This window comes from Capricornis sumatraensis, chromosome 20, assembly GCF_032405125.1.
Source record: "Capricornis sumatraensis isolate serow.1 chromosome 20, serow.2, whole genome shotgun sequence".
NCBI classification, from domain to species: Eukaryota; Metazoa; Chordata; class Mammalia; order Artiodactyla; family Bovidae; genus Capricornis; species Capricornis sumatraensis.
The window spans coordinates 66897290-66910719 of record NC_091088.1 but is presented as its reverse complement, the minus strand read 5'-3'; the positions used below and the strand labels follow the sequence as shown (position 1 = coordinate 66910719).

General features: G+C 47.9%; 1 protein-coding gene across 1 annotated transcript in view; it reads right to left on the bottom strand.

Moving 5' to 3' along the window:
* The window catches only part of LOC138096941 (cationic amino acid transporter 3-like), a 39943-nt gene extending 29666 nt beyond the window's left edge, over window positions 1-10277 (bottom strand). Inside the window, exons 1-13 of the mRNA XM_068993170.1 lie at window positions 10272-10277; window positions 8776-9175; window positions 8050-8208; window positions 7045-7231; window positions 6735-6847; window positions 6359-6581; window positions 6055-6194; window positions 5847-5949; window positions 4530-4717; window positions 4169-4335; window positions 3659-3767; window positions 3430-3493; window positions 298-363 (exon numbers count right to left, since the gene is read on the bottom strand). Coding sequence (XP_068849271.1) covers window positions 298-363; window positions 3430-3493; window positions 3659-3767; window positions 4169-4335; window positions 4530-4717; window positions 5847-5949; window positions 6055-6194; window positions 6359-6581; window positions 6735-6847; window positions 7045-7231; window positions 8050-8208; window positions 8776-9175; window positions 10272-10277 — 1925 coding nt within the window. The remainder of the gene's footprint in view (window positions 1-297; window positions 364-3429; window positions 3494-3658; window positions 3768-4168; window positions 4336-4529; window positions 4718-5846; window positions 5950-6054; window positions 6195-6358; window positions 6582-6734; window positions 6848-7044; window positions 7232-8049; window positions 8209-8775; window positions 9176-10271) is intronic.
* Window positions 10278-13430: the final 3153 nt, after the last annotated feature.

The window sequence follows — 13430 nt, the reverse complement described above, 5'->3', positions numbered from 1 at the left end:
AGAATGACTTTATTATATTTTGTGATTTTTCTTTTCTTTTTTTAAAATGAAAGTATAATTGATTTACAATATGTTAATTTCTGCTATAGCAAAACATTCTCTTAATGTTCTTTCCCAGTACGGTTTGTCATAGGATATATATTTTAAAAATGTACGTATTTATTTTTGACAGCGCTGAGTCTTTTTTGCTGCCCAAGCTCTCTCTAGTTGCAGCGAGCGGGGGCTTCTCTTCGTGGCGGCGCCTGGGCTTTTCCCTGCGGTGGCTTCTCTTGTTGTGGAGCACCGGCCCTAGGGCACGGGGCTTCAGCAGTTGCAGCACGTGGGCTGTGTAGTTCCAGCTCCCGGGCTCTAGAGCGCAGGCTCCGTAGTTGTGGCCCAGGGGCGTAGCTGCCCTGCAGCATGTGGGATCTTCCTGCACCAGGGATCGAACGCATGTCTCCTGCATTGCAAGCAGATTCTTTATCACTGCGCCACCAGGGAAGTCCTGTCATAGGATATTGAATATAGTCCTCTGCGCTATTGAATAGGATGTTGTTCTTTATCCAGTCTACATATAAAAACTTAAATTTTCTGTATTTTTTTTAAATTTAAATTTTTAAACTTAATAGGCTGCACGGGGTCTGAGTTGCAGCACGCAGGCTGTTTAGTTTCAGCATGCAATCTTCGTTGCAGCAGGTGGGATCTGGTTCTCTGACCAGGGATCAAACATGGGCCCCCTGCACTGGGAGTGTGGAGTCTTAACCACTGCACCACCAGGGAAGCCCCCGAAATTTCTGTTGTTTTCAGGAAAGCTATCTGGCTGGCTGGGGCTGAAATAGGGACAAGAATAAAATTCAAGCCGTTGTCCAAGAAAAAGAAAAGACACCTACATATAGCAAATTGCAGATTAATGATGAACTTTAAAAAATATATTTTTATACATAACATTTTATAGGTGTACAGATTTTATGTGTATTAATTACACATATATTTTAACATGTATACACAATACACCCTTACAGGCGTATATCATTTATTTCTGCTTTGCACACGCAGCAGTTTTTTGCAAATTGAAGTTTCGCAGCAACACTGGGTTGTCAGATGATGGTTAACATTTTTAGCAATAAAGTATGTTTTTGGCTGTTCAGCTTGTGGGATCTTAGTTCCCTGACCGGGGATCGAACCTGGCCCTGGCTGTGACAGCACTGACTGCCAGGGACTTCCCAGTAATCAAGTCTTTTGAAATGAAGGGATGTCTACTGTTTTTTGAAACAATGTCCCAGAACACTGAATAGACTGCAGTGCCTTTTATGTACTTTGTACTTTTATGTGCACTGTGAAACCAAAAAAATTTGAATGTGACTCCCTTTATTGCCATATTCTATTTATTGCAGTGGTCTGGAATCAAACCAGTGATATCTCCAGGGTACGCCTGTATTAACTCTTCACTTTGGGTCATATTATTTAATTGTCATAAAGAGTGCACCGTTTTTCCCACACTCTGGTTTTGGCTGACTGCGTTCTCGGTTGAAATCTGAATCTATCCCTCACGTCTGCCATGAGCCATCGTTGATCTAGAAACTTGAGTACATTCTGGTTCAGCTTTTATCAAGTCTCTTTCATGGGCAGTGTTCTGCATTGCCTATCACAGCACACTGGGTATTAACGGCCCAGGATATCCGGTTGTCTCACATCAGTAAGGGAGGAATGATAATCAGGTGATGTCAACCTGTTCCTCCTAAGTTTCACCTAACAGTTCCAGTCTCCATTCATCATGTCCTAACCCTATAATTTCGTCCAACTCTTTGCAGGTCTATGAACTGTAGCCCACCAGGCTCCTCTGGACTGTCCACGGAATTCTCCAGGTAAGAATACTGGAGTGGGTTGCCCTTTCCTTCTCCAGGGGATCTTCCCGACACAGGGATTGAACCCAGGTCTCCTGCATTACAGGCAGATGCTTTACCATTTGAGCCACCAGGGAAGCCCTCAGTCAGTTCAGTCACTCAGTCGTGTGTGACTCTGAGACCCCATGAATCATAGCATGCCAGGCCTCCCTGTCCATCACCAACTCCCAGAGTTTACCCAAACTCATGTCCATCGAGTTGGTGATGCCATCCAGCCATCTCATCCTCTGTTGTCCCCTTTTCCTCCTGCCCCCAATCCCTCCCAGCATCAGGGTATTTTCCAATGAGTCAGCTCTTCGCATGAGGTGGCCAAAGTATTGGAGTTTCAGCTTCAGCATCAGTCCTTCCAATGAACACCCGGGACTGATCTCCTGGATGGACTGGTTGGATCTCCATGCAGTCCAAGGGACTCTCAAGAGTCTTCTCCAACACCACAGGGAAGTCCTATATATCTATATATAAAGTCCCTTTATATCTTTTAGTTCTACCAAACTGTAACCATTTATCTATAAACCATTACTTCCTCCTCCCTTCCCCCACCTCTGGCAATGCAGGAGTTTTCTTTTTCTTTTTTTCCAATTAAGGACTTTTTGTCATCAACTCTATTGTGTGACTGTAAGGGTCTGTGATCACAGAAAAGTAAAGAAAAATGATCATTTAAACCGTGTTAAATGAAATCTCAGTAAACCTGGGGAAAAGATAAAATGATCATTTTCTTTAATCCTGATGAAATGTTCCACTTTATCTCTTATTATTCTTTTTCTCAAAATCTACTTTAATATTAATATAGCTACCGTAGCTTTCTTGTTTTACTCTGTACAATGCATCTGTTCCCTTCCTTTTACTTTCAACTTATTAGTTAGTTAATTAGTGTTAATAGCTCATTAGTGTCTGACTCTTTGCAAGCCCATGGACCATAGCCTGCCAGGCTCCTCTGTCCATGGAATTCTCCAGCCAAGAACACTGGAGTGGGTTGCCATGCCCTTCTTCAGGGGATGTTCCCGAACCAGGGATTGAAGCTGGGTCTCCTGCATTGCAGGCAGATTCTTTACCATCTGAGCCACCAGAGCAGCCCTTTCCAACTTATTGGTGACCTAATATTTAAAGGGCAACTCTTGACACAATACACAGTTACCTGTGTTTCCTTCTCGTGTGCCCACCTCTGTGTTCTTGCTGGAAATGGGTACAAGGAGTTGTTTCTCATGTGCCAGGTTAATATTTTATTTCTTCCTCTGGTTGCTGGTTACACTGTGGTACTTTGTGAAAATCCATCTTGCTTCACACTTATGAAGCATGCACTTTCCTGTGTGTATGTTATGGTTTTAAAAGTCTACTTAAAACTTAAACAACAAAGAAGTCATTTTGTCCACTGGCAATGAATACGTGGCTCCAAATGCATTTCACCCTCATACTCCACTGAGGCTCACAGTGCCCCTTGAACCAGCAGACTCTCCAGTGCACGGAGGGATTCCAACAGCATCTGTTTCCTGTGGCTAAGATGACTCAGCACCAGGGATGTTTTTCTCAAGTCTGAAGAGTGGAGGCTGGTGGCTGTGGCTTGTTGTTCTCCAAGCTGTGTTGAATCCCGTACCCAAAGTATATGACAAATCCTAGCAGGGAAATGAGACGATGAGAAGGGAAAGAAAGTGCTCACCCCACTTAAGAATGCCCAGTAGGCCTCCTGTTATGGTGTCTGACAGTTTAGGGCAGAGGCAGTAGGAAGAGGACTGGGTTTAACCCCTCAAGGAGCCTCTTTAGCTCAGAAAATCACTTACCAACCTCCATCCAGATGCCAAACAGCGCCCAGGTCCCAGTGGTCATCCTCATCATAGAGTCAATGTTCACGAAGATGCTGACCAGTGGGAGGACAGGCAGAGCAGGGACCTGTGGGCAGAGTCAGGCTATCCCTGAGCACAGCCCAGACGTCTGAGTGGGACACCCTACCCCAGTGGGGAGGAAGACAGTCCTAGCCAGGCTGTGCGCTCAGTGTCTACTGCGAGGGGGTTTGTAAAGCACTGAGTGTGGATCAGGGAAGAGTCCACTGCTTTAGCAAGCCCTCCCCCTTCCCTGGGCCAGCACAGAGTGTTCAGACCTCAAGGCCTGCAGACTTCATTCACTCAAGGTGGACAGTTTGGGGACATATAATAACCTACTTTTTTTGGGGGGGCATGTCATGTGGCTTGTGGGATCTTAGTTCCCTGACCAGGGATTGAGCCTGGGCCCAGGGCAGTGAAAGCACAGAGTCCTAACCACTGGACCGCCAAGGAACTCCCAAGATCACCTACCTTAAAATAAAGAGGAGAGGGGTCCTGGGGCTGCCTCCAGATGATGACCGTGACCCCAGTGATGAGCAGCAGCAGCAGCACAGCCACTGTTGTGAGCACGGGGTCTCCAGAGAACACCTGTCTGGGCCACTGGGCCAGGACCAAGCTCAGGATGGCCAGCAGGAGAACTGCAAGGGTCAAGGTGGAGGAGAACAGGCTGGACCCAGAAGACAGACGTCAGGACCTCGGGCCACATCCCTTCCCAGGCTGCCCACCTCATGAAGGGCCATCGTATCTCCAAGACTCCTCAACGGACGAAATACACACTCCCACTCATCCCGTCAATATCAGAATGTGACCAAAGAGAAATTCCACTGCTCACCAAGCATGAAGGCACATCCATAGACAATCTGGCCAGATTTCTCTGTGGGGGTGGTGCTGGTAGGGAACCACAGACTTTTCAGGATGTTTGAGGTTCCTACTTCAGGTACAGAGTCCAAAGGACTGCCTTCAGCTTCAGGCTCCATCTCAATTTCCTTCCCTGTTTTCTCCTTCAAGTGTGACTTGTACCTGAATGTGAGATATTAAGGCAATATTAACAAGGGACTGGTTCAAAATTGGGAAAGGAGTACATCAAGGCTGTATATTGTCACCCTGCTTATTTAACTTCTATTCAGAGTACATCATGAGAAATGACAGGCTCGATGAATCACAAGCTGGAATCAAGATTGCCCAGAGAAATATCAACAACCTCAGATATGCAGATGATACTATTTTAATGGCAGAAAGTGAAGAGGAGAAAAAGAGCTTCCTGATGAAAGTGAAAGAGGAGAGTGAAAAAGTTGGCTTAGAGCTCAACATTCAAAAAACCAAGATTCTGGCATCTGGTCCCATCACTTCATGGCAAATAGATGGGGAAACAGTGGAAACAGTGTCATATTTCATTTTCTTGGGCTCCAAAATCAATGTGGCCAGTGACTGCAGCCACGAAATCAAAAGACATTTGCTCCTCGGAAAAATAGCTATGACAAACCTAGACAGTATATTAAAAAGCAGAGACATCACTTTGCTGACAAAGGTACATATAGTCAAAGCTATGGTGTTTTCAGTAGTCGCATATGGATGTGATAGGTGGACCATAAAGAAGGCTGAGCGCTGAAGAACTGATGCTTTTGAACTGTGGTGCTGGAGAAGACTGTTGAGAGTCACTTGGACTGCAAGGAGATCCAACCAGTCAATCCTAAAGGAAATTAACCCTGAATATTCACTGGAAGGACTGATGCTGAAGCTGAAGCTCTAATACTTTCGCCACCCGATGTGAAGAGCTGACTCAATGGAAAAGACCATGATGCTGGGAAAGATTGAGGGCAGGAGGAGAAGTGGGTGACACAGGATGAGATGATTGGATGGCATCACTGACCTGATGGACATAAATCTGAGCAAGCTCCAGGAGATAGTGAAGGACAGAGAAGCCTGGCGTGATGCAGTCCATGGGGTGGCAAAGAGTTGGCGAAGACTTAGTGACTGAACAACAACAAGGTAATATTAACAGCAGCCCCTACTCAGCCAACATTACATAGCCTATGTCACCTCTTTCTTAGCTTAAATCTAGAAGGACATTTAGAAAGCAGCATGAAGGCAGAAGGTGATTAATTTCCATGAGTCCAAGGCCCCCGGTCAAGGTGTAGTGGAGTCTTACCTGAGGACAAGGACTGAAAATGCCACGAGAGTGTAAGCAAGCAGGGTCACAACTGACAAGAAGTCCACAAGATCACTGAGCTTGAAGAGCAAAGCCATGACCCCTGGAATGGAGGGCACAATCAAGATGGAAGGAGGGAGCGAGAAACCACCGGAAATATCCAAGTTAAAAAAGTCGATCAAAGAAGGAGTGGGTTTTGTTTATTCACCTGCGAGGTTTCCAGAAGACATGATGGCCACGATGGGGGCGCCTGTGCGGGCACGGACCTGGGCAAGTCCCTGGAAAAGAAGCCCGTCCTCTGCCATCACGTAGATCACCTGAGACATGGGGAACATGGCACTGTGGAGTCTGGAAGAGAAAGTGGGAGCTTGTGTGAGACGGTGCAGAAGCAGGGGAGACCGGGGTGTCTGTTCCCTGGTCTGCATGGGGTAAGGTGCCTTTATTTGGTTTCTCAATCCCAAGGGATGGGATTGGCATCTGACAGGAGACGGGGAGAAAGCCAAGATACTGACCTGTATGTAATAGCACAAATGATGCCAACACTTGGGACATATCTGGCGGAAATCCACCCGCCGTGCAGAAATGTCTGAGATAAGGGGCTGTCAGGCTGAATCTGGGAGCAGGGCAGGATGAGGGTGAGGGATGCTGAGACACCGAAACAGGCCAAAAAGCAGATGAAGATGGAAAGCGTGATGCCCAAGGGGATGGACCACTGAGGGTTTGGGGCTTCTTCGCCTGCAGGTTGGGAGGAAGTATTGGGTCAGGGATACGCACTGGGGTGAAAGCACAAAGTCCCCTTTCCTCTGTAACCTCCAAGTGGTACCTGTGCCCAAGGGCAGCCCAGGCTGTGGCCAAACCCCAGATGGGGACACACAGGGCCCAGGTTACCTCTAGAGACAACGGTGTCAAAGCCAACAAATGCGTAGAAACATAGCATTGCTCCGTGGAGAATCCCATCAAAGCCAAAAGGAACAAACCCTCCAGAACCCAGAGGGCCCAACCTACGGTGAGAGAAGGAATGAGGAAGAACATGGGGGAGGTTGTTCAGCCAGCTTTGAGCTCCTTGGTTAATATCATGAGTCCTGGGCTCCAACACGCCATTAATTGAGTCTGTCAATTCAGATCTGGTAGTCCCCACCAGAGTCCCAGCTCTGCATAAACCATCCCCCACACCAAGCATCAGAATGGTCCAAGATACCCTCCTACCCTAGAGGTGCCACTGGATTCAGACGTGTTCGATGCGTAGTCCTGTTCCGTGAGCTGCCAGTTGTGCAGGTCACCCTTAATGAAGCCCGAGAGGATGATGAAGCTTTGAACCAAAATGTTGATGCCTGTGAACACTTTGTTAAACAGGGCTGAGTCACGAACTCCTAGCACCTGTAGCCCTGAGGAGAAGATGGAAGATGAGACATCCTAGGTAACTAAGTCCATAGACACGGAAAGTAGACCAGGGGTTGCCAGGCTAGCTGGGGATTGAGATGGGGGAGATGAACAGTGACTTTTCTGTTGTGATGAACATATTTGAAACTAGATGGAGGTGGTTGTTATACAGCACTGGAAATGTACTAAACGGAATCGCCCCTGACTTGTACGCTTTCAGGTGGTTCATCTCTAACTGTGGCCATTATCTCACGATACGCAGGTCTTCCAAATCCTGACGCTGTACACATCTTAATCAATGTTGCACGTCAATTGTGTTTCAGTAAAGTTGGTAGAGAATCATAGATGGATAACTTTATGTTCTATGAACTTCCTTTCAATTTAAAACACGTCTTTGGTCTCAGTAAAGAGGAAGGAACATGTCAGTCTAAGTAAATAATTCTCACAAGGGGATGACTTGATAATAATCCACACTAAGAAATGATTCCCCAGGGGACTGTTGGCAATGTCTGGAGACAGTCTGGAGGGTGGGAGTCACCTGTATTTAGTGAATAAAGGCCAGGGGTGCTACTCAACACCCGACAATGACATTTAAGAAACCCTAAAACGTGCAGGGCATCTCCCCACGCCAAGAATGATCCAGCCCAAAATGTCAGCGTCGCCAAGGGTGGGAAACACTGGCCGATGACTTGCCTTACGGCCACTCGCATCCTAGACACTGCTTTTCAGTTCGAATCCCCTTCCATTCTGCTCCCCAGCCCCCCGGCCTTTCCCACCCCTCCACCCCACGATCTTCCCCTCTGGTCACTGGGCCCGGTCTTACCCATGAGCAGCAGCACCAGGGCCAAGGCCAGAAAGTCTGGGTACTTGGCCAGGAAGTGGGGCATGTGCAGAGAGAAAGTTCCTTGTAACGCCTGAGAGATGTGGTTCCCAATGAGGCTGTCAAAGATGCAGCTCCAAGCCCTGGCCAAAATGGCGGTGCCTGCAGGGGCAGAAGGAACAGGCATTAATTGAACTCCTAACATGCACCATGAGATGAATTTTTGGGAAACAGACAAAACACCTAGTCTGAAAATGTCTTCCACTCCCCTCTGCCCGTGGGATGGGGAGAGAGGACCCAGATGATTCACAGTTTAGGTCAACTATTTACTATGTGAAGAGGAAATCAATGTTATGTAAGAAAAGAAAACCGGGCAATAGGAAATGGAGGGCTGGAAGACGAGGGCTGAGTTTTTAAGTTGAGGTGTAAGAGAACATCCCGTGAAGGCAACAACGGAGCAAAGACTTCAATATGGCGAAGGGATGAGCCCGCGGGCCATGCCCCCCCCTCCCCCACTCCCTACAGGTCCCTTTCTTTCTGGATTCTTGGTCCAGTTGTTTAAGAAAAGAAGGAGAGAGCTGAGTGGAACGAACCTGTGGGGTTTTCTTGCCACTGTTACCTCCCCCTGCTAGGTCAATAACAAAGTGCTCATGAATGAGCAAACACCCCAATCCTCACTTCTAGTGACCTAATCTCAAGCCGCACACCATCCTTATCCTGTTATCTCACCAAGGACTAAGGACAGGATGAGGTTCCAGCCAGTGATAAAGGCATACAGCTGACCCATGGTGACATAGCTGTAGAGATACACGGAACCGGAGCGTGGTAGCCGGGCCCATAACTCGGCATAGCAGAACCCTGACAGGAGAGAAAACAAGGCGGCCACCAAGAAGCAGATGACGATCGCTGGTCCAGTTGTGTACTTGACCGTTTTACCGATCAGGATGTAGATGGCAGCTCTCAGGATCTTGCCCACACCCGAGATCACCAGATCGAGGGTGTTCAGAGGAGCTCTGCGGCTCTCAGACTTCTCCTGGGGCTCCAGTGGCCGACTGCGGACCAGCTTCCGATCGAACTGGTGAACATACCGACGCAGCAACCTAGACACAGCTGAGGAGGCTCCGGTCCGCTGAGGAAGCAAGACACGAGGCCATCAGGAATGTCCGTCCACTCTTGGCCCTGGGAGTTCAGTTCTATGAAGCAATGGAGTGATGGGGAGCTGGTGGTAAATGGACATAGCAGACAAGTTCTCTGCCTCTGGGCTCTGGTTTCATCAAACGTAAAGAAGACCTTTAATATGTTTCAGGAGAAGTGAGGGCAAGGGGAACATGACTGCCCCAAATGTCCCACTTTGACATGGGGATTGTTTTGAGCTGAAGGCAATTTAGACCCAGCAGACTCAGGAGAAGCTCCTTGCCTCTCTCTCAACTGCTGAAAAGAGTATAGATTAGGGGACCTATGCCAGGAAGAGAGCTATTCCCAGAGAGAATTTTTATCTCAAAAAGACCTGAAGCAGCAAACATTTGATCACCAAGCACTTGCTCTTCCCATTGTCCTGTGACTTGTCTTCCTTCCCTTTAAACCCCCAGGCCCTGACCCCCTTCTCCTTAGATATAAGCTTCAATTGCTTGAATGTCTTTGGGCCTTAGAGTTTTTATCAGACTCGAATACATAGCAAATTAAACTCGTTCATTTGACTTCTGTCAACTCGTTAGACTGGGCAAAGAGCTTAGAGGGAAAAGCTCTGTGCCCCCAGCGAATGCAAAGCTTCTAATGGTGCCTGGCACGCTGGCAATTCCACGCTTATTACAGGGTGATTTGAGTGGAGAAGAATGCTGATTTTTTAATAGAAATTGACCAGCTCTGCTGGTTCATATCCAGTTCTGCTTGTCTGGTTTTGCACAAACTACATGCAGTCTCTGTCCTTCTTTCCTGTATAAAATGAGGGAAATTATCATCATGATTTCCTTCCTTCCTTGATATGTGTGAAGTGACTCTTTTAGGCGCTTGCTGATCAGAGAGCTCAGACTACACGTATTTCTTCACCAAGGATCCTGAAATCTCCCAGCTTTCTGTTTCATTGCTTGCAGAGGAAAATGGAATAGGGACTCTGCTTTGGGGCAGAAGGAGATGGAATTTGTAGGGAGGGAGAGACTCAAGCCCAGCTCAGTCGAAGCATCAAACCAGAGTGGCCTCCCACCTGCCTGGTGGAAGGGGGGACTCACCTTCATTCTGACTCAGAAACGACCGGACGCTGTTTCCTGTTGCTGTGGGGCCTGAGGTGTCCCCTCACTATGCTGCTCTGCAGGGCTGGGCTGACCCAGGGACCGCAAGACACCATCAGGGGGCTTCCACCCCTGATATTCCAAAGTCCAAGTTTAGCATTTTGGTTCAGAGCAAGCATTCAAACGGCCAAGAAACTCTGATTAGGATCTGGGCTCCTCAAGCACCCCCGTGTCTTTGAACAAGTCATGCACTTCTCTGCACCTGTGCTTCTTTCTTGCTCAAATACTGCTGAGGAAGCTTTGTGCATTGTGAGTAGGAATGTAAACTGTTACAGCTGCTGCAGATAAAGTATTGTGTGTTCCTCCAAAAATTAAAAATAGATTTACCCCAGAAATAATAAATGCTGGAGAGGGTGTGGAGAGAAGGGAACCCTCCTACACTGCTGCTGGGAATGTAAATAGGTTCAGCCTCTATGGAGAACAGCATGGAAATTCCTTAAACAACTGAAATCAGAGCTCCATATGACCCAGCAATCCCACTCCTGGGAGTACATCCAGAGAAAAAAATGGTCTGAAAGGATACAGACACCTCAGTGTTCGTTTCAGCACTGTTTGCAATAGCCAATGCCTGGAAGCAACCTACATGTCCATTGACAGAGGAAGGGATAAAGAGTCTGTGGTACATGTATACTACTCAGCCATTAGCTAGAATGGAATAATGTCATTTGCAGCAACATAAATGGGCCTAGAGGTGATCATACTGAGTGAAGTAAGTCAGACAGAGAAGGAGAAATACCGTGTAATATCCCATATTCTGCTGCTGCTAAGTCACTTCAGTTGTGTCTGACTCTGTGCGACTCCATAGACGGCAGCCCACCAGGCTCCCCTGTCCCTGGGATTCTCCAGGCAAGAACACAGGAGTGGGTTGCCATTTCCTTCTCCAGTGCATGAAAGTGAAAAGTGAAAGTGAAGTCGCTCAGTCGTGTCTGACTCTTCGTGACCCCATGGACTGCAGCCTACCAGGCTCCTCTGTCCATGGGATTTTCCAGGCAAGAGTACTGGAGTGGGGTGCCATTGCCTTCTCTGATAATATCCCACATACGTGAAATCTAAAAAGAAATGATGCTCGTGAACTTACAAAACAAAGAAACTCCCAGACTTAGAGAATGAACTTAGGGGGAGAAGGGATGCCTGGGGAGTTTGGGCTGGACATGTACACACTGCTGTATTTTAAAATGGCTATCCAGCGAGGTACTACTGTAGAGCACGGGGAACTGTGCTTGATGTTATGTGGGAGCCCGGATGGGAGGGGGTCAGGGGTCCTTGCTGCTCTCCATGGCAGGAGGATAGATGGACTCCTTTCAGCCCGCACTTGTTTTGGCAGAAGTCACATGAGAGCACCTGGAAGCAGCTATACTGGGGAGTTTGATCAGCGCGCCATAAAGAGGGAGGCAAGTTAAGGCCCTGCTGTTGATCAGGAGCATCTTGGTTTGTTTCCATGGAGATGGAGGTGGGGGCAGGCAGTGAAGGGGAGTTTGGGGGAGAAGAGATATGTGTATATGTGTGGCTGAGTCCCTTTGCCATTCTCCTGAAACTATCACCACATCGTTAACAGGCTATACCCCAATATAAAATAAGACGTTAAAAAAAAAAATAGAAATGACAAGATGAAAAAGCAGAGAGAACAGTTAGGTTTGTATTAAACTAGGTCTAAGATAATGAGAACTATCATATTGTGGACCTGCCCCCATGACTGGAGGTTGTGGCAAACTGCGCCCTCCTGATTGTCCTAGTAAGCAAGCTGAAGGGACATTCTTGGGGGCAGGATGCCTCTCTGCTTCCGCTTCTCTGCCTGCCTCTGCCTCCGTCTCCATGGAAACAAAACAAGATGTTCCTGACAACGGCAGAGCCTTCACTTGCCTCCCTCTTTATGGTGCTGCGGATTAAACTCCCCAGTACAGCTATTCCCTCACGCGCTCACGGGACTTCTGCCATCACTGGCTTTATTAAGTGCGGGCTGAAAGGAGTCATTTTGTCTTCCTGCATGCAGAGCAGGACGGCCCCCTGACTCCCCGCTTGCCAAATTATACGTGTCTGTCCTTTAATTAGGCCGGTCTTTCGCACCCGCTGTGCTGGACGCGGCAGGTGGCGCTGGAACAGGGCCTTGAAGTCGGGAAGGATTCCTCCCGAGGGAAAGGCTGAACGTGAAGACAGCGAGCGGTAAGAGAGACGCCTGGATTGCGACCAGGCCCTCAGACTCCTAAGGGTGGGAAGTCCCTTGCTGTCTTACAAAGTCAGGGTGACAATGGGGAAGGATTTGAGAAAGCTGAGAAACCTGATCTCCAGCTTTTCAGGCACCTCCTCCGGACTGCTGGAGGGCAGGTGAAAGAGGACAGACACAGTCGCTAAGAGAGGTGGTTAAATATAACTTTTGGTTTCCGGAAGAAGGCACTCTAGACATTGAAAGTTGGGATCGAGTGAGAGAAAATTTAAAACCAGCACACAGGAGAGGGGACCGCAGACCCGTGACGGTATTTGCGACCTGGGGCTATGCGAATGGCCCTATACCCTTTCCAGAGTGAGAAACCACGTGAGAAGGCGGTGTGCTCGCAGGCGGCTGCGTTAACCCTTCCGCCCCTTCGCCATCCAAGCTTGAGGGCGATTTTCCACCACCGCCGCCTCCACTGGGTCCAGAAATGTCTCGGGAGGATTAGCCGCTGACTCGGTTTCAGCAGAACTGCCCTGCCTATGGGTGCTTTGGTCATTGAGGACCATCTTGGTTTCCCTATCAGTTACAGGCCGGACCCTAGTAATCCCACTCAGGTTATTGCAACCGATGACACTTTTGACATTAAGGTTTTAAAGGAACTAAAATCTAGTGTTAGGTTGAATGGGGCTAATTCCCCGCATACGCAGGAACTATTGGAAATTTGTTTGCGTGGAGATGCTCTCTTTAGGTTGTTAAAATGTTAGCCAAAGCTGCTTTCAGTGGTCCCCGATATTTATAGATTTTGCCTCTTATACTGAGTTGTGCTAAGAGCAAGCCGGTATTAATTTGGCCAGTGGACATAATCTTCCTTTTGAAATGCTCACAGGCACAGGGCAATATAGCAGCAGTCCACTAGCCCAGTTGACTTATGATGGTGCACTGGTGGGAGC